Source organism: Rhamphochromis sp. 'chilingali', assembly GCF_963969265.1.
Source record: "Rhamphochromis sp. 'chilingali' genome assembly, chromosome: 8".
In the NCBI taxonomy this organism is placed as follows: Eukaryota; Metazoa; Chordata; class Actinopteri; order Cichliformes; family Cichlidae; genus Rhamphochromis; species Rhamphochromis sp. 'chilingali'.
The window spans coordinates 31,335,170-31,359,923 of NC_137935.1; the positions used below are offsets into that span (position 1 = coordinate 31,335,170).

Here is a 24,754-nt window from a genome sequence, read left to right on the forward strand (position 1 = left end):
TCAAGAAAACTGAGCTTAAGTGATAAAATGATCCCGTTAGGGTAGAGGCACAAGAAGCAGCAAGCTGATTGGCTGACTCACTTGGTCCTGGTGGTTTGATTGGCTCAGGAGTAGAAGAGGCTGTCCTGAATCCCTCCACCCTCTCCTCCTTCTCCCCCTCCAGCTCAAAGGCGGGATTGCAAAAGACATTCTGCGGATGTAAAAATCAAAGATTCACACAAGTGCTGGTTTTAAAAAAAGCTTTTTTAAACTCTTCCTCTGCTTTCAAATAAAAAGCAACAAAACACACCTTCAGTTATTAGAACACACACATCTTATGGTTCCATTTCACTACTGGTCGGGTTACATGTAACATTTCATATGACACTGACCCATCATTACCTTCAGATCTGGTTAGCCAGATATCTGACTCCTTTGTGGCTAAATGTCCAGGTATGTTAACCAGCTAGTTACTGTGGAAGTTAGTTTTTGCTACAAAAAAAAAAGGATATTCTAACTGCATCACTGAAAAATTTCAAATTATTTTCTCAGAAGCTTGTGTTAATGAGTTGAAAGTTTGAGATATAAAAATTTGTTTTTCAGTAGTGTAAACAGCTTCTATATGTTATTGATTGTGTCTGATGTTTGCGTGGGAACCCTGCTCTTTGTTATAGCTATAAAGTTAGCCACTTGCTAAAAGAAAAAAAAACAGCAATGAGAAAAAGTTACAGAAACTAAACTATGACCTATGACCGGGTAAGAACTTCTTTGTGAGATTACCAGTGTGCTTAGACACTTTTCTCACATTGCTGTTTTGTAAAAATTCAAAAAAGCAAACAAATCATTATAGTATCATAAGAAATGTCCAGGAAAGAGCCAGAGTTTGCAAAGCCACACAGTGGGCATAGATATATTTGCAGTATACTCAAACAGCAAAAGTTTGTTTTCTAGACGACAAATACATGTTTCAAAGCAGAGGCAGAATGTGCAGGACAATAACTGCCAACATCGTCTCTTAAGCCTATTAGCGGCTCACTTAATGTGCAGACATTTTACACTGGACTACCTTTCTATTCTTGTTTCAACAATATTACCCAGTCTTCATCATCTGAAGTGAAACCCTTAACAGATTAATCTTCACAACAGCTGAATGGCTTTACTCTAAAGGCTGACAGCTGTGGAAAACAAGCTCGACGGCAGCCTTGAGCTGAGATTGTTTTGTCAAACCAAACTACTTAAGCTCTTAAAACTAGATTTTGATATAAGGCCTTTCTACAAATTACTAAAGTCCAAGTGATGCTGACTAAAGCACGAGATCTGAGCCTTTAGAACATTTGCCCAGTTTGGTAATCCAACTACAACCAGGAAAATTGGCGCCGTAGCTCCATAACATATCCGGTTAAAATCCAAAAACATGGGGAGTCAAAATCAACATATCCTACTCACCTTATAAATGTCTGAGGAGTCAGGGTATACAGCGACTTGGCTGAGTTCAGACATCTTTACTCTCTCAGTGCGCTCCTCTTCTTAAAGACTCCAATGTTGTTCTGAAAACATTTGGGATATGATCCTGAAGATATCCTTTTATCCGCGAGGGAATTTTAAAGATGGTCCCCTGAGTTTTCTTGTCATTGTTCACTTTTTTGCCCTGACTGCAAACCTCCACATGAGCTGTGAAAGCCTACAGCGCTCAATCCCCCAGCACAGCACAGTCCTTTGTTTAGACCCCATCAAAAATGGGGCCTAAACACTGCTAGAAATGAGAGAAAAGTACAATCAAATTCCGATCTTCAGCAGTAGAGATGACTGTGGTTGCTGTCTGTCTAGTTTATCGCAGTAATTATTATTATTTTCTTTTACGTGTGTTTGTGTGCCTGGTTAAAAAGGTTTTAGAAACTTGCTCACATTGCTGAGCAAATCCTTGTCAGGTGAGAGGACTGAGCCCTGGAGGAGGCGGGAAGAAGGACAAGGAATGCCAAAGATGGGGTTGGGGTGGAGGTGCGGGGGTCCCTGTTAAATCTCGGTAATCCCCTTAATGATGGTTTAAGCTCCTAAAATGTTTCACTGAAATGTGCACCTGCGCACAGCCGAGTGAGCAAACACACGAGAACGCTGCTGCAGAAACGGAGCAGTCTCAGTCATCTAACACGGATTCTGGGTAAGATGGCACCATAGCAACGACGGCAGCGTTCAGTGTGGAGAAGCAGGAGTGACATCTGATTGTGAGATCTGAAACTGTGTGTTGTGCCAAAAACTGATCATCTGAAAAGAAGTGATTTATGATATTTGTGGGGGTTTTTAAGGTCTAATCTCTTTCTTTTTTTTTAATTAAAACATTTAAAAAACAATGTAAAAAAAATTGGTTTTAGTTTAATTGTTTTAATTAAATTGTGCTTTTTATGGACCTTCTGTGTTTTAAATATATATTTTTATTTTTTGGATCAATTATTATTATTATTATTTATTCATGTTTGTGTTTTATTATTTTATTTTATTTATTTTTCTGTAATTTTATTCTGTCCTTAATGTTTGGTCAGCATTTACTGTTTCAAAGTGCTTTATAAATACAGTTGAGAGAAAAGCCGATAAGCTGATCATTGATCAGTTTCATGATTGAAGTAGAAACAGGAGAGGGAGGGGGGAGAATGAGAGAAAAAGAGGCACCTCTGCAGCAAAGACACTCAATAACTCCAGCTTTGTGTCTTTTTCATTGTAGCTGAAGTACAGGACAAACTGTTCCTTTTCACCATAATACAAAACGCTCTGAATACCAGATGTTTCTGTTTTTTACAGGACGGTTGGCAACTCTAATAATTAACCTTATGAACAAAATAAAGTTCAACATCATTAACATCATAGCACCCACCCAGCTGTATAGAAACTCCGTCATGCTAGCTAGCACGCAGTACGGAAAAAGTCAGAATAACGAAAATAAACTCCACCTAAACTTGGTTTATATCTGACCCAGAGAGACTGCAGGTCATAACTTCTTACCTGAAGTTCAGTTCACACCGGCGGCTGCCTCGGGTCTCTCTTCCTTCTGTCCCCTTTCTCTCATCCACCTGCTGGCCTCCACCACTTACTAATGTTACTGAATCTGTGGAAGCTCCGTGATAGCCACCATACGAAGTAATGAGTAACGACCCTATCTAAATCCCAGTAACGACTAACGCGTTCCTGATTTTGGTGATAGTAACTAGTTACCGTGCTCGTTACCACAATAATAACGTAGTTACTGTAACGCCACTGGTCTATCAAAATTTAAAACAAATTTCCTCTTATGTGGATCTAATTTTTCTCAGAAACAAAGATCAGATAAAAAAAAAAAATCAGGTAATTCTTTGTTTTTACACTCATCAGGTCCCAATCAGCCCAAATAGCAAAGAAAAGTTAAAAATGCATGCCATGAAAGAGTTCAGGTCTTGGGAGGTTAAATATGCTGTCACATTAATGTTGGGAGCTGTGATGCAGGGTCCCACATTGCATGCAGGTCTGGCACGGATCTGGTGTCAAGCCGGCACTGCTGGCTTGACACCAGATATGGGCCAGGCCTGGCATAGATGGCACTGTCTATGTGATGGCATGCCATATCTGGCTCAATTGTAGTTTTGTTTATGTCGCCCAGGCTCATAGAAATCAGGCCTGGCCCAGATCTGCCATCAAGCTGTCACTTCTGACTGACTGGTGTCATGGCCGGGTGTATGTCTACCAGATGTGGGCCAGGTCTGGCAATGAGGCACTATTTATGTTCCTATTTTCCAATTTTAGTTAGAAGACCCAAATGCCACGTTGCAATACTATACTGCTATGGTAGCCAACGTTTTAAATGCAGATTTGACAGGTTTGTGAGTGTACACTTTATCCAAAACCTAGTGAGGGTTTATGCACGTCTACCACAGGCTGGATGTAGCTCAGGAGGTACAGCAGGTCACCTGATTGGAAGGCTAGTGGTTCGATCCCTGGCTCCTCCAGTTTGCATGTCAAGAGTATGATAGTACTTAGGAAGCACGTCATGTTCCTTTTGCACTATTATGTTCCGGCACATGTTGTTATTACGTGGCTTGATTAAGGTACACATTAGGCTGACATCTGGAGCCAGAGCTGAAGCTGGGCCAGCACAGGACCACCAGTGTGTCTGCAGCTGGTCCATGTGTGGGCCACCAAAGGGCCATCATTCTTTGCGGTATGTGGGCCATGTGTAGGCACATTGTGTGGGCCACCAAAGGGCCATCATTCTTTGCGGTATGTGGGCCATGTGTAGGCACATTGTGTGGGCCAGATCCGGGCAATACCAGTTTTGCTATGTGGGGTGCTGGTATCTTATTTCTGAATAAAAATGTTCCAAAGTGTCACACCTTATTTACCATCCTGCAAACACAGAAACATCCCTCACTCACTTTAGTTAGGATGGATTCTCTCTCGTTTCTCCACACAGTTCTGTACATTTAATTAACGTGGACATTCATGTACGCATACCTGATATCTATGTCTGAAATGTTATCTCTTATCTAACTTATTATAATAACATGTAAATTAATATGATAATGGCAATATGGTCTCGAACCTAGAATGTTTATTCCAAACATCTTCAACATGAAACAATGGCTGATCTTTCTATGAAAGATTTTGGTCTTCCAAAGTGAGATTTATTAATTACTCAGGTAATAGCAGAGCCTGTACTGCACCTTTTTAACACTTGATTACAGTGAGTACAGTTGTGAGCAAAGTACTGGTGGTGGCACCACTGTTAAAACAATTTTTAACATTTATTTGCTACAAAAAAAAGGTTTTGAAACTTTTGAATTTCCCATGTTTGTTCTTCGCAACATCATAAGTTGCCCTAACTTAGTTATCTTAAATGACCTTTACTTAGTCTTTTTGGGCAACAAGTTTGAATAATTTATTTAAAGTTCTGGGAACTAATTCGATTTTACAGTGTAGAAAGGTGTAAAAAACAAAAAAACAAAAAACAAAAGAAAAACAACTGCAAAACAAACTTTGTGTCACTGACAACTTTTGTCCACAGCTGTACAGATTTGTTGGAAACAGCTGTTCAATCCATCATAGGCTGTGTATAAATGAGCTTATCAATAAGGTGAAACTTAAGTCACATGGTTTCTGGGAAATCATGTGGTGTAGCCATTCTACTTTGACTTTAGTTTTTTTTATTACTCATTTGAAACTCATGAAACTCCTTATACATCTTATATGACATCTCAGTTATTGGGAGCAGATGGGAGGAGTTTGGGAGGAGCCTCAATTTTATCCCACAACTTAGACATTCACATTACTCACACTCTCATTACACATACATATAGGATCTTGGGGGTGGGCACGATACACGGACTCCAAATTACCATCAGGGTGTACACCTCACCCCTGGCGTCGTTGCCCACCTCTCAATTTTAAATACACGTAGGCATTGAGGGCTAGCAGGAGGGACCGTGCGCTTACCTGCTGCTCTCTGGCAGGTAGCTCCATGCCCGCCTGGGTTTTCAATGCACCTTAGAACACACATGCATCAACACTACAATGAGCGGGTGGAGGGAGGTTTGGAGTCTTCTCTCACCCCCATTCTCTGCGGCCTGCTGGAGCGGGGGGGCTAGGAGGAGGAGTTGGCCGTCCGACTGTGGTCTGGAGTGTGGGGCCTCCCTGCTGCTGCGGAGTCGGGGCGGTCTGCCTCCCCCCACCGCAGGGAAAAGGGTAACACCACCTGGGTCTGGGTGCAGTTCCCCCCTCCAGGGGCAAGGGTACCTAGACCCGGTTCGTAGAGTACGCTTGGGGAGTGTGATCGTGTGTACAGCGTCTCTTCATGTCTGTCTCCACGTTGGTTGAGTGTGGAGTAAGTGCATATGAGAGCATGAGGGGGGGAATGGATGTTTGTATATGTGTGTGCCTGTATGTCTGTGTCTATATGTCAGGTTGGGTGTCAGACGCCACCTCTCTGGGGACATCTCGGGCCCTCCAAGGTTTGGAGGCCTATCTCCCCCTACCACCACTTCCCCTGCCAGTGGCGGACTCCCTCAGACATCGGTGCGTTGGTGGTTCTTTGTGTCCGGGGATGGGCGTCCAGGTACACACCGGCTCACTCCTTGGCGGCCGCTTGTCGGGGCCTGGAGCCTGGGGCTCGCTCGGGCCACTTCGGAGGTGGGGTGGCCCCGGCCTCTCGGCCTGGGGCTCGGTCACTCAGGCACGGCTGGCTGCCGGCGGAGCTCACGGGCGCGTCACTGCAACTCCCCCTGGCTTCTGCTCCGCGGCTGCTGAGTGAGCCCTCATCTGGGACTCTCCTCAGCTCTTTCTGGGACAGTGGCGCGGCTGCCCCTCTGTTGGTCTTCCTTGGTCTCTTGTGTTCTGGGGGCCTCTGGATGTCTGGAGTTTTGATCTCCTCCATACCTGCTTCATGCCCTGGAGGACGGGGCTGTGGCCCCCCCACACCCTCTAGCAGATCATTACATGAAGGAACCTTTTAAAAAAACACAAGCGCGTCCATGCTCACAGGTGTACACACGGGTGATCACACCCACAAACTACACCCTTTTTGGCTCCTAACTCAAAGCACACTGTGTTCTGTTGATCTTATGTGCTGCACAATAATGTTTAATATTTAGTATTTACTGTCATATTCCCATATATCATTGTGATGTTGTTTATTCTATTACTCTTGTTCTCTTCTGCTTGTTTTCTTTTTTCTTTCTCAGCAGGTGATCCAGGTGATCGATATATGCATTTTTTTCCTTTTTTTTTTCCCCTCTGCCCGTTCTGTTGGTTTTTGTCTTTTGCCCTTCTCCCCCGTCCCTCTTCTCAGCTGTTTCTCTTTCCCTCTTTCTTTATCCCCTTCTTTCCCCCAGTCAAGTCTGTCCCGTATTCAGCAAGTGAAAATAAACTAAACAATAAAAGGTGAATCAAATGGACCATTACGGCAAGGCTGGGATGGTCAATTTGGTAAAGTAAATCCGTTGGGCATTGTCAAGTGTTCTCTGACTGTGAGGTGCCCACACTTGAAAAAGACCAGACTTTGAATTTCACTCAACTTTATTTTGACCAGGTAGATAGGTAGGTAGCAGCAGCAGAGACTTTCTGAAGTGGTGGAGGTGGGAAAGCATCGGAGCCGCTTGCCAGCCGAGATGTGGAGGGTGTCGTTGTGGGAGCTGCCAGCCAGGGGGTAAAGAAATGACGCTTGCAGAAGAGAGGGAGATGGAGATCGTGAGGAATGGCCTGACTTACTCAACTGGAGTATGGAACGCCAGGACTGCCATAATGAATTAATTAAATACACCATTAAATAATTAATTAAATGTGGCAATAATTAATTAAAATTGGAATTAATTAATTAAATAAATAGTTATGATATATGTAATTAATTAATTATTGACACATTTAATTAATTATTGACACATTTAATTAATTATTGACACATTTAATTAATTATTTAATGATATATTTATTTATTTCATTTTGGCAGTCCTGACGCCTGGCTCTCATCATGAAATAATTTTATCTGTCAGCCTCACCCATCAAACTCAGGGGGCGGGGTTAACGCTGATCGAGTCAAAACCATTGCTTTGGCCTGGTGGCCATTGTTTCTAGCACACAACAACCGGCATGTGGAAGCTAACAGAACTGAGCTTTGAAAAACCCTGTTTGTGTGTTACCAAATACCGTTTTAATATTTTTTTAGCCGAGAATGTAGTGGTTTAATCTTCATGTGTCTGGTCGGTTTGTCAAGATACAGCCTCTTTGCAAAAGTGTTTCGATGATTTCGGAGATGTCGTCCCAGTCTCACGGCAAAGCGTGGGATAGACCCGCTCGCCTCGCAAGCAATCCCACCGACAAAGCGCAGGCCCCAGTACACAGCTGTAGTAACCCCCGCTGACTTCTTTTACTGAGGTTATATTTATCGGTGTTTTATTTCCTGATGTTCTTATGTGTCCTACGTGTTTCAGTCGCCAATTCTGAATTATAACTAACATTAAAAACATGTTTAAGGAGGAGAGAGAGCAAATAAATCTGTTTAACATCTGATCTTTGGGTTTTTGTTCAGTAATCAGCGTGACCTGTGTATAAACACATAAAAGAGATAACGTTGGTGTTTCCGTCATGTAGTAACTGCTGGCTTTAACTGTACAAAGGTTGTTCGACACTATGAAACACATACAGACTTCATGATGTTCGGCTAATATTTTTATTGTGAATATTAATCATGCTGACCTCGCTCTGTACACCACGCAGCGAGGTCAGCATATCCACGATATCCTCAGCTCCATGAGTTAACACAAAGTTTCCCAGCTGACTATCTAACTGCCAACTATTCCAGAGACGTGAAAATATACAGCATAAAGAAAAGTGTAAGAGACTCAGCAGCAGATTAGAATAACAGTTATACATTTAATAAATCACCAAATGAATCCAAGAAACGAGCAAACCTGTTCCGACAATTTGAATTTGTATTCCCTCAGCTGCAGACTCGCTGCTGTTTAAATGTTTGAAAAGGAAGATTAGATATAAACAAACGTCAAACATAGACTCAGTCTGCCTTCACATTTGATATGAGGCCAGCACGTATAGTGGCCTCAGCAGGCTATTACTGAAATACACGTGCTATATCATAAACTATGATATAAACAGGGAGGTCCTATTAACATGTTTAGTTTTAAAGGACACCTTCCTGCCTTTAGTCTCATTCATGAGCAGTATTCGTTTTCTTCTAACATCCAGAAGTCTGCACAATGTGTTTCATAGTTTGTAACAAGCCTTTGACAGGTAAACATAACATGACCGAAAAAGCAAAAAAAAAGAAAAAAAAAAAAGAGAGAGAGAGAGAGAGAGAGTGTTGACATAAGAAGAGAAAATGCTCTCAATTATGGAGACAGGCAAATGGTTCATTTATGTTTGATGTGTGTTTATTCCTCCCTAAATATCGTCGGTGAAGTTCGCCATGCACGTCAGATTTTCCTGCGCATTTTTATACCTCTGCCAACAGAGAGAGAAAAAAAAATCACATTCTAACAGACAGCTGGTGCTTAGAATACAGTTGAATAACTATTAAAAAACAGATGATATTTAGATGATAGTTCAGTCTAACACATGTGCCAGTGAACCATTAAACGTCTGTGAAACTATGCAGTTATGAAACGTAACTTTAACCTCAGCCAAACCGATTTGCTCAGTTGTAAATAAAACAGCGAAGTAAACGTGACCCGACAGACAGAACCTGAGTGAATGAAGTCCAGCGTTTAACCACTGAGAGCTAAAACTCAGCTGAGGTTTGAAAGCTGTGTGCCGGTGATTGGACATCAGCCGCTGATAAAGCTGGCTCGCCTATAAAGTGCTCTGTAAGGAAACGAGCTCCAGCAGCTCTGCGCTCAGGGAAAACACTATATTTACTTATCTTGTGCAGAAAAATGCGCTGACATTGCGTTATATCGAGCACCGGCTGCCCAGTTAAACTGTGACTATCACCAGGTAACTAGGTGTGTTTCTTGAATTAGCAGCAGGTGTTAAACAGCTGACAGATGAGGAGGAGGATGCATGCAGGTAAACTGAGGGTCTGCTGAGCTGATCGCTGGTTTCGTGAGAAAAATGTCAGCTCGTTCTTTATGTTACAGAAGCACAGAGACACAAGACCAGGCGGAAAGAGACGATCGTTCGGTGAAAATGAGAATCTGCGAATGCAACATGTGGAACACGGAGAGTGGAATATGTAAACAAACCGGTTAACGTAACCCCCTCGGTGCACTCTGCATGCTAACTGTTAGCAGAGCTAGTGAAATCTCTGAAAACATCTGAGCACTTTTGCAAGCATGTTCTATGTTGACAACCTGACCAGACATACGGCGCGACATTCGCGGCTAAAACACTGTTAAAAGTGTAGCTGGTGACAGAAAAACGGGGTATTTTAAAACTACACCACCACCATTGCTGCCTGTGATTTGATCTGCATTCTGGGATAACTGGCTGCCCCAAGTCTACACAAGCAATCGATTATCTAGGATCGACCTGTTTTGACTTACTTTGCACGGCAACCAATCAAATGTTAGAGAAGCTGCATGGGCAGCGTTAACCCCGCCCCCTGAGTTTGATGGGTGAGGCTGACAGATAAAATTATTTCATGACGAGAGCCAGGCGCCAGGACTGCCAAAATGAAATAAATAAATATATCATTAAATAATTAATTAAATGTGTCAATAATTAATTAAATGTGTCAATAATTAATTAAAATGTGAAATACATAAATAATTAATTAAATGTGTCAATAATTAATTAATTAAATGTGTCAATAATTAATTAAAATGTGAAATACATAAATAATTAATTAAATGTGTCAATAATTAATTAATTACATGTGTCATAACTATTTATTTAATTAATTAATTCCAATTTTAATTAATTATTGACACATTTAATTAATTATTTAATGGTGTATTTAATTAATTCATTATGGCAGTCCTGGCGTTCCATACTGGAGATGACCACAACAGTGAACCGCATTGGCATGCCAAATACCCATGGGTAGAAGATCCAGCAACCTTGCCAAATAACAGGAGAGCAGTAGAAGCAACATTCATCAGAACCGAGATGAAGCTATCTAAAGAACCTGAATGGAAGAAGGCCTATGCTGCACAAGTTCATGAGATGGTAAACCGCAGAGCTGCAGTGAAGCTGTCCAAAGAAGTCCTGCAGAGTTGGACTGGGCCAGTATGGTACATAAGCCACCTCATCGCGCCAAATCCACACTCTGTCTCTACCCCAGTGAGGTTGGTGTGGAACAGCAGCCAGAAGTACAGAGGCCTCAGCCTGAATGACATCCTCATCAAAGGTCCTGATGTCCTGAACCCGATAAGAGCTGTCCTGCTGAGGTTCCGAGCTGGTGTCTACGCCGCCCTTGGTGACGTCCGCAAGATGTACAACTCCGTCTGGCTGGAAGATCGAGAAGTCCACTTGCACAGATTCTTGTGGCGTGACACAGAAGATGCAGACATAGAAGACTATGCCATAACAAGAGTCAACATTGGAGACAAACCTGCTGGTTGCATAGCCCAAGTCGCCATGAGAGAAACTGCAAACCTACCTTCATTCAGTCACTTCACAGAAGAGAAACGTGTGCTGGAAGAAGATGCTTATGTCGATGACATCCTGACATCACACAATGACCTCGACCATCTGAGACGCCTAACAGCCAACATTGAGCACATCCTGAGAGCTGGAGGATTCTACATGAAGCCTTGGGTCTACTCCAGTCAAAGTGGGAGGGAGGAGTCGAAGAAAGAGTTGCCTCGATCAGAGCCAAAGACTATGATCCTGCCGAACCAGCTGACGGAAGATGACAACAAAGCCCTTGGCCTTGGCTACACCATCAATGATGACAAGCTTCATGTCATGGTTGCAGTGAACTTCTCAAAGAAAAGGAGGAAAATGCGCCTTGGTCAAGACCTGCTCAGAGAAGAAGTCAGAGAGCAAACACCTGATCCACTCACCAGGCGAGAACTGCTAAGCCAAGTCTCCGGCCTATACGACCCACTCGGTCTAGTGACTCCCGTCAAACAAAAGGGTGCCATCCTGGTAAGGAGAGCTTTCCAAGAAGCAAAAGTAAAGCACTGCCTCGAAGACACATGGGACGCAGCCTTGTCTGAAGGTCTCCGAGAAGACGCTATAAAGCTTCTGGAAGAGTATGCTGACCTGAAGAAACTGCATTTCACTAGAGCCCTGACTCCACCAGATCCTTGTGCAGAGCCCAGTGCCATCACGTTCTCTGACGGCAGTGAACATGCATATGGTGCAGTGATGTACCTTCGCTGGAGCTGCAGCCATAGTGTCATTGTGAGACTAGTAGAGTCCAAAGCCAAACTGACGCCTCTCAATCACAAAGGCGATCCTGTTAAAGCAGAGATGTGTGGCGCAGTCTTTGCTGCCCGTCTGAAGACCTACTTCCAGAGACACTGCAGAATCCAGGTCAAAAAATGGTACCACCTCGTTGACAGCCAGACCGTCTTGGGTGCAATCCAGCGTGAGAGCTACGGTTTCCAGACCTTCTTCGCAAACCGCGTTGGTGAAATCCAGAGTAGCACTGATGTCCAAGATTGGTGGTGGATTCCTGGGTCAGCAAACATTGCAGACATTCTCACCAGAGGGGCCAGTCCAGATGCCCTAACCGAGGACTCCGAGTGGCAGTCGGGCCCAAAGTTTCTCCAACTTCCTGAAGATGAGTGGCTGAAGAAATCCGCCGGAGAAGTCGCTGCCCAAGCTCGAGAAAAGGTCACAAAGCTACAGAAAAAGACTTTTGTTGCGGTCCTTACCAGAGTCCACATCAAGGCAGCTCAGGACTCAGCACACGTAGAGTCGAGAAGACCACGAGGAGTAGCAACCCAACAGCTAATCGACGAAAGGCGATTCAGCAACCTGAGAAGGCTGATTGGGACCGTGGCGTGGGTCTGGAGGGTTGCCAAAAAGTTCATGAGATCCAAGACCAGAGACCAAGAAAAGTGGGAGGCAGTACCATCTTTGGGTGTCCTCACAGTCTGCGAGAGACGAGATGCTTTTCGAGACCTTTGCCTAGCAGCACAAGAGGGCGTCAACTTCCCAAGCACCACAACAGACAGACTAGTTGTTTACAGAGACCAAACAAGTGGACTTCTAGTCTGTGGTGCTTTCTTTGCCTTTAGACAACAATTCTGATGGCAAAAGAGCTAAACGGGACAGGCAAAAAAAAAAGAAAAAAAGATTAAACAGTACAGCATGGATACGGCTTTACTCCAGTCTTAACCCTAAAGATAGAAACTGAGTTTTCAATTCCAGAAAAATAAGCAACTTTCACTCTAAAGCCTTTACTGTTTGTGTTGCAGCTAAAACCACTTTAAGAATAATACTGGAACAAATTTAGGTTACACTGGATTTTGGACTGCAGACAATCTATATGTGATAGCATTTCATGTTGAAATAAGTTCGGGCTTTGAAATACTGCTATTAAATAGATTAAATGGTGCTATAAACAATATTTTTTAAATGCAAACAGAATATGGATAAAAAAGTTTTGGTTCATAATTTTTATCAACACATCTTTACCACCAAACTCATTATAACTGGGTCAGCTGGGAGGAGTTTGTGAGGGGCAGACCTTTCATCAAATACTGATATCTGATCAGTATTTAATGATACTGATCTCTATATAAAGAACAGTGTCTTGTAGGATTCATAAGAAGGCAAGTGGAACTACAAAAAACGGAGGTGAGTTAATTATTATTTGGTAACATTTCTGTTGTGTGTGTGTGTGTGTGTGTGTGTGTGTGTGTGTGTGTGTGTGTGTGTGTGTGTGTGTGTACACGTACCTGTGTTTTGCCATCCCTAGTTTCTCTTCCAAAACTGTAAAAAGATGCATCAGAGCCAGCAAACCTGCAGCAAAGATAATTAATCACCTACATAATGTGATCTTCAGTCAGTTCTTCTTCCTGACATCATCACCTTGTGTCTGTTGGTAAAACCTCAAAATCCCATCCTTTCGTGAACCTCGGGACCAAAAATGGTCCCGCCCCAAAAGTGCTCTAAAAATGTTATATATCAATATTTTTTTCTACTTTAAATTAGTCAGTCTTTTAAAACTACTTCTGCTTAAAATATCCATATCAACTTTTAATTATATTTTCATTGTTTTAACCCTTTAAATCCCAGTTTTATTACATGAGCGCCCTGTTTTTTTAGCCCCAAAAAACAAAAAAACTAAATATTTTCCAAAAAAAACATTTGAAGTAATATTTGTTTGTTATTATAATTAGGCCTTTAGATGGACTAAAGATTGGCACCAACAGTCATTTCGATCGCCTTTTATTTTTTTTCCAGGAGCGCATTTCATAAAATGCACACTATCGACCACGCCCAAAAAGTGCTATAAAAAATTTATATATTAATATTTTATTCCACTTTAAATTAGCCAATCTTTTAGACCTACTTCTCCTTGAAATATTCATTTCAAGTTTTAATTACATTTCGCGGATTTTAACCCTTTATATCCCGGTTTCGTCACATGAGCGCACTGCTTTTTTTGCCCCAAAAACATAAAACATAAAACATAAAATATTTTCCAAAAAAAACATTTGAAGTAATATTTTATTGTTATTATAATTAGGCCTTTAGATGGACAAAAGATTGGCACCAACATTAATTTCGATCCGGTTTTAATTTTTTTTGCAGAAGCCAAAAATGTCCCCAGGCGGCGCTGCTGCTCCTGCTCCCCCGGGGAGGAGTGCCTCTGCCGCGGGTGTGTTTCGCGCAGCGCCGGAGCATATGGTTCGGTTCCCGTGTCTGCAGCACACACTTCCGCTACCACGTGAAAACAAATACGTCATTTCCTGTTGATTAAAAAAAATTAATGCACCCTCAAACGATCCTAAGGTCAGAAAATGGTCCGGAACGAGCAGCGGGCCAAGCTGCTGCTGTACGCGGGAAATTAGTCTGCCTTTTCCGGGTATCTGTCTCGAGCAGGCCGCTGGAGAAGGTGTGTATGTTCCAGCAGGCGTCACATGTGGAGCAAGGGCGCCACCCGGTGGACAAATAAAAAAATTACAACTCTAAGGCCTGTAGTCCAAAACGAAACCTAAGCTGGAAACCTGACGATCCCTTTGACCGTAATTTTTCTGGCGTGAAAAATAGCGTTTATAATGGGTTTCAATGGGGCACAAATCGGCCACGAGGTTCGATAGTGGATGTATGCCTTTTATTCAGCCATTTAAGCTCATTTAAAAAACTCAGACTGAAATTTTAAAATAAAATGGGAAAAAAATACATGTTTGAAAATTTGGCTATACTCCATTAAACACAGTGGAAATGGCGTGGAATTAAAAAACGGAAAGGCCACGAAATGGTCCCAGGTTCTACCAAGGGTTTTAATGAATCAATGGTACAGAAGTGGAGGAAGCAAGAAGAATGAGTTTAATAAAGTTTGATTTATCTGACTGCTTTGTTTCGCTTAATGTGCCTTATAATCCCGTGCACCTTATGGTCCGAAAAATGCGTACTGCACACTGCAGTTTAATGTTGCAAAGCACCTCTTTTTAACTTCAGTGGATATTATACATGGTTATGCTCAGTTTTTTGGGCCGGATTGACTCGGTGCAATCCTTTTAGACTCAGAACTTCTCAGTGTTCCCTATAAGTGAATTTCTCCCAAGCCAATTACAATCATGGAGAAACACACTTTGCAACTGTTTACAGTAATAATATTTTATAGCGCTTTAAACCTCAATCTTTCAGGCCTGGTTTAAAGAGCTGATTGTTAAATCATGAACTCCCAAAATATCAACATATCACCACCGGTGGATCACACCTCTCAGATTTTCTCCTCAGTGCACTGTAACAAAAACAAAAACAGACATAACCAACAAAATACTACTAAAATAACACAAACTAGGGCCCGTTGCAGACATGTCCAGCATAAAGCTATCCCTCTCTCGCTTACGAGAAAGAACACAAGCCAAAGCTCACTGATAACATCAAGCTAGCGCTAAGCAAAACCAAAAAATCAACCAGAAATTCACAGGAACGTTTTGCTTCCTGCCGGGACAATATTGTGTGGGAATGAGAACCTCAGGTGCCGTAACTCCTTTTGTTCCTCCTTGAATTAGATCTCAATCACAGAAAATGCCGTACTCCAACCTAAACTTACCCTATTAATTCATCATCTTCACTCTGTGCCACTGTTCCTCATCAGGGCTGTGTGAAGCACAGCAAAGAATTCAGTCAAGGCCTTGAGCCATAAACATACATCACGCACAGACATTGTTTTCATAACCAAACCGTTTTAGACCTTATTCCTAAAATCTACACAAATGCCCTCTGAGTGACATATAACACATTCTAAGTAATCAATGGTAATCAATGGCTCCTTATAAAATTATGCATCTGGATGTTTGTGTGCAGCATTTTGCATATCAGCATAAGCAAAGCATTATTCATTGCATCAGCGTGTATGTGTGTGTGCGTGTGGATCACTCTTCATTGCACAAGCGTGTGCATGTGTATGTGTGTGCATCACTTCTCAGTGAATCATCATTCCCATGTGTGTGTGTGCGTGTGTGTGTGTGTTTGTGTGTGTGTGTGTGTCATTTCTCACTCACTCAACGAGTGCCCGTGTTCATGTGTGTATTTCACTTCATTCTGAATCTGTGTATTTGGAGACGTGTGTGTGTGTGTGTGTGTGTGTGTGTTTGTTCATCACTTTCCTGTTCTGGTGTTCTGGGTAAACCACGGCCTGAAGCATGCCCTGGGGTCCTGCCCTCCTCCTTTTCAGTTTGTTTGCGACCATTGCTGCTGCTGCTGCTCAAAGTTCTGTCCGTCCTGGTTCTGACCCCAATTGGGGCAGTCCTTTCTCCAGTGTCCATGCTCACCGCAGGTGAAACCTGCATCTTCTCCTGTGTTTTTTTGTCCATTCTGAGGTGCCTTCTGACCTCAGTTACTCCTCCTGTCTCGGTCACGCCCTTTTTGCCGCCCGATCATCCGTGTTGGTCCATCACTGTCCTGCACAGTGTGAATGCAAAGTTATCAAGGTCAGCATTCTTTTGCTCGGCCTTACTTTTCCTCTGGGCTTGGCGGGCGTCTCGTCACAGCTGAGCTCTGTCAGCTGACGCAGTCTGGGAATTTTCCCCCGTGTAGTGAAACGGGCCTTAGGTTTAGTGCTCTCCGTCTCGTCTGCATGAGATCACATTCCTGCAGGTCTGTTGACATTCTCAGGTCGTTGTTGTGGGTCCAGCTGTTGCAGCATTTGGTCAGGGTCACGTATGGGGGAGAGCAGGAGTCCAGTCAGCCTCGGCTTTCAGGGCCGGCAAAGCAGCCTGTAATTAAACATAAAGAGAAAAACAAAAAACAAAAACAGACAAAAAACAAAAGCAAACGAACAGGAAAATGATGTTGTGTTGGCTGTATTACAAAGAGAGGGGAGAAACACCGGGACCAGGCCCTGTGTCAGCCTTCTCTCCCCCTTTTTTTGTTTTTTTTTCTCTCCCGATATAATCAACTCCTAACCCACCAAGTTGACAGGACAACATGCACCTGTTAAAATTCTTAAGATCATGTTTAAAAGCCCAAAAAGAAATTTTCTTTCATTCAGTAATCACTTGTAATCAATCAGCAGAAAACATGTCACAATTTGAATCTTTTAACCCCTAAATTTGTTGTGTCTTGCCTGGTTGGTTAGACCAGTGTCCCCTTTTTTTTTTTTAGTTAAATTGTTGTCCTGCAACCCAGAGGGTTTCTTTGTCAGTAATGTATAGACTTCATCATTTAAGTATGTTAATTTTTCTTTAACCTTGCTGGAAAATCTTCACGTGTTCATGAGTGTAAGCTGTTTCTTCATTGCGTGTATGTGCATTTGTATAAAAGCAGGTTAATTTTATCTTTTCTCAAACTAGGCGTTACCTTAAAAGGAGCCTTTCTCTCACACTTCTCTACTTGTGTGTTTTTGTTTCACCTTTTTGTTGTGATGCTCCGGACGCCTTCCCAACCTCCACAAGTCCGTTGGCCCCAATTTTATGAGTTAAAAACTTCTCTTAATTCTCTCCTTGCTGCTGTCTGTTTCACAGCTGCTGATTCGTGCTGGGTGTGGTTCCCATTACCTATAATTTTGCTTCGGCCGCTGTGCTTGTGGGGGCAGTTGGTCCAGGTCCGCAGCTTCCTGTATTAACACACTAAGAGATTTATTTTAATTTCATTTTCATCACTTTTAAACCGATAAGCAGGCAACACGCCTACCTCGACAGCGTAAACTGCACGCCAGTCTCCCAACACATTCCTCTCTCTACTCCTCCATAAGTCTCCACTACACACCTCTTACTATCTCTCCTTTTTATTTTTATTACACCACAGAGTAATACACCCAATTATGCCCGTCTATCTCTATGTGGCTCCAAATTCCCTCTTTATTTTAATTTCTCACTCGTCAGGGGACAGGCACACAACAATTTCAACCACTGAAACGAGGAATTTTAACCTTTTTATTTCTTTACTAATCTATGTACCTAAAATTTTACTTTGTATTATGACCGCAGCCCTTAAAACTCGACTGACGCCACAAACCACTGTCAAACCTCTATCCAATGTACTAAAATTAGCACCAACCACTACTGCACTTCACGGCCGCACCACCGGAACACGGCCGTATCATAAACCAAACCTACGGACGTGTTTCGCTCTCGCGTTGCCAGCGTTCAACTGCACCGTGAAGCCAGCATCTGCTTTTCCTTAAATCAACTTCTATTTCATAGCCGGCAAAAGCCAGGACGTCACTGACACCATAAACAAAATAAACAAACCTCGACTTCAATGTACTGGACTAATGGCCGCGTCTTCAGAAGAAATTCTAACGTATTATTGCTACAGAAGCCAGTATTAGACAAAATTAAATGTGGAAGGTAAAGTGGCTGCAACTAGTCCAACGTAGTATGTTATTAGTATCTCGGTAGAAGCAGTTTACTTAACACACTGGAATTCAGCCTCAACTTATGTTGTTAGTATCTTGCGCCAAAAACCAGACACCGACAAATTTACTGTGAAAATACATGTGACTCAGCGAACAGATTAATTTGGAAAGCCCAATATGCACATTTGGTATTTATAATACAACAGGCTGTGCTTACCTTTCTGTTTTAGGCCAGCCTTCTGTTCACCTCGCCCCACGATCTCACCAAAAAGCCAAATCTGCACTTCCTCAGCACACCAAAGATCCGGGTCACACGGCACCAAGTTGTTGAAATCTCCCAATTCTTTGAATCTTTGGGCTGAAGGAAGGACAATACTCGGTGTATAAATGCTCAATCAACAATCATTTATTTCCATACAATTCAACACTTATGAGCATTTAAGCCATCATGATGGGGAGAGCTGCATGCAGAGGGTCACAGCAAGTCTCAAAATGGTGACAGGTTGCTCAGCTTTTTATAGTCTCTAGTGGCCCCCATCTAGTCGTAAAAGCCAAAACATCACATTCTTTCTCTGTTACAGCTCCTAAGTTATGACCTCGGCAGTTGTCTCTCCGCTTTTCTGTAAGGTGGGGGTATGGAATGTGGTCTGTCTATCTCCCCTGTCTTAGACACAGAGTCTCCTGCTTACAATCTTCTCTTCATGATTCAACAATTAAGCATGTAATACATTCACAGCAGATCAAGGATACAGAGTGATGCACACTTATCTAATAAACTAATCAGTGAATATGTTCTTTTAACTCAAAAGTATAACGAGAACTAAACTACATACAGATCACACACTCTATATTAAAGGGTATAATATGATCTACAGCAGTATTCTAATTCAACTACTTTGATTACATATATAAGGTAACATATAATAACAGAATAATATCACAATATGTCAGCCCATTTCTACTGGAAATGCCTTTTGGTTAAACTTTCAGCAAGGAATTTGCATTTGCACTGTTACATTTTTATAAAGCTTTAATGTACATAAAAACCAGCTTCTTGTTTAAGTGAAAATAAATGGAAGGTTGTCTTTTTGCGCTAGTAATGTTGTGGAGTTGTATTTTGTCTCGCATCAATTATATCGTCGGTTATATCGTTATCGCAAATTTTCAAATATATATCGTGATAAATATTTTTGGCCATATCGCCCTGCTCTATGCACGACCCCCCCATCCCCTGGAAATGAAAGAAATAGCTCCATGGGGTGTAATCCCGATGAGGTATTTTATGGTCTGTGTACCCTTGTAATGAGAGTATGTTTGTGCGCGTGCCTTTAAATTAGATGGTCTTTCTGTTCGAATCTCAAAACAGTCAACAATGATGGCTACTCGTTTTCCAAAAGTTTCAGTAAACTGTGGAGGCATTGTCGCCTGCAGACAGTGCCTCTCAGGCCAGTGCACCAGTGCTCCTAAGTGGGCATACAAAACATCAATGGTATCGGTGAAGACAGAAGACAGTGTTTTGTGCGACACATGGAATAGATGACAAAGATGCTGGACTGGAAGATCAAGTCTCAGACGCATTAGTGTGAGTAAGAGCATTTGGAAACCTGTCAGTTTCTTCGATATTGGCAGGAAATCTTTGACAGTGTTGAAGAGGGACATCAAGACAGCATAACAATGTAGTCCAGTGTAATATCTTACTTTTTCGGTATCGTCCTTTAAGAAAGTTTCATTCAGCTCTGTCTTTTGCAACTGTGCTCGAAGCAGTCTGTTCTCCTCCAACAGCCGGTTTATTTCTGCTCTGCCCTGTTGACTGCACACACAATCCTTTGTCTGCCCTTCAGCTTCCGTGACGCTGTCACTCCCATCACCACTGTCCACATTTGCAGCTGGTACGTCAACCTCCACTTGTCCAACACAACTGCTGTCCACTGCCTCCATGACATGGTTGTTGTTCTTCTGTCAGACCTTCATCGATCATCAAGCCTGTAAGATAAAAAATAGTGCATAGACTTAAGGTTAATGTACACCAATATTCCAATGACAGGTGTGTGATTCATCTTTAAGTTATGTGCGGATTAGTGTACCATAAGAGCAATTTAGTATGTTTTCAGAGGGGGGTGTTTACCTGCAATGGGTGCTCTTTTTCGCTTCCGTTGCATACGCCTTGCGTGCCGGTCCGAGTCTGACACAGGTTTGTCGTCGTGCCCCATGTGCAGTGTTGGTGCCCAGTCTGGATTTGTTACATCCATTTCATATGCTGGTTTGCCTGCAATAATGCCAAATCAAAAGCTACTCAGTCGACATGACGTGGTTCTGCAGCATCACACATTAGCATGTTTTATCTCATTATCTATGACCGCAGCGCATTGAAAAAAAAAAAACACTAAAAGCCTTTTAGTTTGGTCCTTTTACAGCATCCTGCCATGCGATTACATTTGTTCCTGACCACCGAGAACACTCACGTTAACTTTTATCGAGTGGAAAAAAAGTTAGCGTGTTTATATTGTGCTAACATAGCTGTGTTGCTAGCGGTCACGTAGCACATCATTATATACCAGCTAGCCCAACTTCAGTAACCCTACAAATCAATCAATCAATCTTTATTTATAAAGCACTTTTCATACAGAAAAAATGTAGCACAAAGTGCTTTACATAGTTAAAAGCAGCCCACCCCACCTTCCAACTCACTCCCCACACTCTCAATACACATATATCCCCCCACCCCCACCCACACACACATACACACACGCGCACACTTAAAGAGTAAAAATTGGGCTGGGCTCGCATGAGCCAAGTGAGGAAACATTATAACAGAGAGCCGTCTGCACCGGGAGCCGGTCACAGACCGCAGCCTCCGGGCTGGGCACACAGCAGGAGGGAGGCCAAGGAGCCCCCCAACCAGGCTGAGAGGACCCCAGAGACCAGCAGCCACGGTCAATAACAGCCCCGGTGCAGAGAGCGCCCTCCGAGGAAACACTGGAGATATGACGCAATACGATATATACAGGGTAAAATGATAAAATAAATAAGAACAGGATACAATATAAATATAAATAGAGTAAGAAGATTAAAAAATGAATAAGAATAAAATCAAAAAATATTAGGTAAATCCTAAATTAATAATAGAATAACAGGATAGAATAAATAAGCATAAAAAATAAATAAACGCTAAGTAAAAGCTAAATTAAAAAGGTGGGTCTTGAGCCTGTTCTTAAAAACATGTACGTTCTCTGCGGCCCTGAGCTCCTCCGGCAGGCTGTTCCACAGACGAGGACCATACCACTGAAAAGCTGCCTCTCCGTGAGTATGTGTCCTGACTTTAGGGACAATCAAAAGGCCAGTACCAGAGGACCTCAGGGTCCGCGAGGGTTCGTATGGTAAAAGCAGATCTGAGAGATAAGAAGGCCCAAGACCATTAAGACATTTAAAAACCAATAAAAGAACTTTAAAATCGATCCTGAAACACACGGGGAGCCAATGCAGCGATTCTAAAACCGGTGTAATGTGGGCCCGCCCTCTGGTCTTCGTCAGCACACGAGCTGCCGAGTTTTGCAAGAGTTGTAAAGTTGAAATATTCTTCTTAGGAAGACCAGAGAGCAGGGCATTACAGTAATCAATGCGACTGGTAATAAAAGCATGCATCAGCATCTCCGTGTTGGCCCGAGAGAGAATAGGGCGGACTCTGGCTATATTTTTTAGATGATAAAATCCAATTTTGGTTACATGTTTAGTATGTGGGATAAAACCAAGCTCAGAGTCAAAAATAACACCCAGGTTTTTCACTTGTAGCGAAGGACATAGTGAAAATGCCTCTAATTTAGACAAGAGTTTCTCTCTCTGAGCCTCAGGACCGACAATTAAAACTTCAGTTTTGTCCTGGTTAAGCTGTAAAAAGTTTTCTGCCATCCAAGATCTTATATCCAAGATACGGTTAAAAAGGGCATCCATTGGTCTGGTGTCATCAGGAGACACGGAGATGTACAGCTGCGTGTCATCAGCGTAACTGTGGAAGTTCACTCCATGCCTCCTGATGACACTGCCGAGAGGCAACATATACAAATTAAAAAGTACAGGGCCTAGAACCGACCCTTGAGGCACACCACATGTCATTTTATGGATCTTAGAGGAGCATGTATCCATACTCACCATAAAAGATCTGTCAGAGAGATAGGAAGTGAACCAGTTGTGTACAGCACCAGAGAGGCCCACCATGTGTTTTAGTCTGTTTAAAAGAATAGCGTGGTCTACTGTATCAAAGGCTGCGCTTAGATCCAGCAGCACCAGGACTGAGAGCTTTTGGGCGTCCCAGTTACATCTAAGATCATTTAAAACCTTTAGGAGAGCCGTCTCTGTGCTGTGGTTCACCCTAAATCCAGACTGGAATATCTCCAGGATCTGTCTATCATTGAGAAAATCAGTAATCTGAGTAAAAAAAAGTTTTTCTAAGACTTTACTTAAAAATGGTAAGTTGGATACAGGTCTGTAGTTATTAAAATCATTACAATCCAAATTGCTCTTCTTCAGAAGGGGCCTCACCACCGCCGTTTTAAAGGCAGCAGGGAAGACACCCAACTGAAGAGAGCAATTCATCATGTATAAAAGCTCAGCCTCAAAAAATCCATAAAGTGTTTTAAAGAGTGAAGAGGGGATTGGATCTAAAAGACATGTGGTGGGTCTCACTGTGGAGAAAACCTTCTGAAAGTTCTCAGCATTAACCAGGACAAAGCTGTCCAGTGTCTCCTCAGGTACAATCGAGCCCTCAGATGTGTTTACAATCATATCGCGATTAGATAAAATATCAGATCTGATGGCGCTGATCTTTCCCCTGAAGTGGTCTGCAAACTGCTCACAGAGCGAGTCTGTGGGGGTTCTTTGGGAGCTGTTAAAATCAGGGTTAAATAAATGATCTATGGTGGAAAAGAGGACCTTGGGATTATTTTTGTTATCACTGATTATTTTGGCGAAGTATGAATTTCTTGACTTCCTTAATGTATTATTGTACATTTTAAGTTGCTCGGAAAATATTTGATGGTTGATATTATTTTTATTTTTCCTCCATCTCCTTTCTGCTGCCCTGCAATTTCTTTTGAGTTTTTTGACTTCTTCGTTTCTCCAGGGTGATGCATGTTTTACGTTAATCTTTTTGGTGGTGAGTGGAGCAACGGAGTCAAGGCTTTTCTTCAGTTTGCTGTTAAAATAACTAAAAATCAAATCGCAAGGTGCAGGTAAAATCACAGGGGGGCATTTGACTAAAACCCTGGTAAAATTTGCAGCCACTGTCACTGCTGTTTAGTTTTCTGTCTTCATTTATGTTGGAAGTGATAAGAAAGCTGTACGTTTTAATTTGTTTCCAAAACCCCGCAGTCAGGACATGCTATATTGTATTTAGATAGAAGCTAGCGAGCTAACTTGCTGCTAACTTCTAACTCATATGTCATAAATTCCATTTTCATGGATGCCTGGATGTTTAACTCAGTTGTTACACCTGGTAGAGCAGAACGCTGATAATTTTATTAAAGATGAAAGACTTAAGACAGTGTTTTAACTCTCAGTAATGCCACAGTGATCATTTGATATATGGACCTGCAGCAGAGTTTAGGCCCAGACACGGCTAGTGACGTCAGACTGAACAATCGGATAGTGATATGAATTACTTTAGAACTCACCGGAGAGAAAATGCCGCGAGCAAACCAACAAAAAGCTGGGGATTGCACGGAACTCGATATCCGCTCGTCTCACCGCTGCAATCCATGCCTGGCGTCTTTGTTTGGTGATATCGGATACATGGGATCCCTCACGTTGCCGCCAGGATGGAAAACGATGAAAAGATTAATCCAGTTTCTTGCCTTCACGATCGTGAGATCTAACGTTGCAACCGACTACACACGTACCATAGCTGAAGCTGTATCCTTTGTCTGGCCTACTGTGATGGCGGCGGGGGGCGTGGCCCGCCTCCTGTAACGTCACGCTCCAAAGCCCTGTGACGTTTCTGTGTTCTGTGACGTTGTCCCAAAGACGTTGTCCACCTCTGTTGGAGGGAGTAATGTGGGTGACTGTGTAGTGTAGTTGGTGTAATAGTTTTCGACTCCACACAGTCACTGCTTTGCTGTGCTTCTGCAGCGTATCCAGTAATGGTGACAAATCCTCCAGCGTTGCAATAGGAAGCTGCTCTTAAGCGCAGAAAGAATTGTTTCCAGGGATTTCTATTTGTATTCAGCTTGGCGTGCAGGATCCTTTGTGTAATCTATGCTTACATATGTATTTTACACACAGACAATGTGAAAAATACAACACATTGCTATGGATTGATGCTGAAAGTGCTAATTGCACTAAAAAATTTAGCTGAAAAAATAACACCAACTAAATAGATAAGCA

At 42.4% G+C, this 24,754-nt stretch overlaps 1 protein-coding gene across 10 annotated transcripts in view; it reads right to left on the reverse strand.

Annotated features, from left to right (window-relative positions):
* mfrp (membrane frizzled-related protein) overlaps positions 1-24,332 on the reverse strand; it is a 28,965-nt gene extending 4,633 nt beyond the window's left edge. For 2 of the 10 annotated variants that reach the window (XM_080888398.1, XM_080888397.1), the window contains exons 1-4: positions 15,632-15,648; positions 13,302-13,365; positions 1,426-1,732; positions 82-190 (exon numbers count right to left, since the gene is read on the reverse strand). In XM_080888398.1, coding sequence (XP_080744524.1) covers positions 82-190; positions 1,426-1,479 — 163 coding nt within the window. In that variant the 5' untranslated portion in view covers positions 1,480-1,732; positions 13,302-13,365; positions 15,632-15,648. Of the gene's footprint in view, positions 1-81; positions 191-1,425; positions 1,733-2,973; positions 7,306-13,301; positions 13,366-15,631; positions 15,649-18,596; positions 18,738-20,077; positions 20,363-20,504; positions 20,646-24,045 lie in introns of those variants that run through there. The other 8 variants (XM_080888401.1, XM_080888399.1, XM_080888405.1 and 5 more) reach the window with 8 other exon arrangements.
* Between the last annotated feature and the right edge of the window lie 422 nt (positions 24,333-24,754).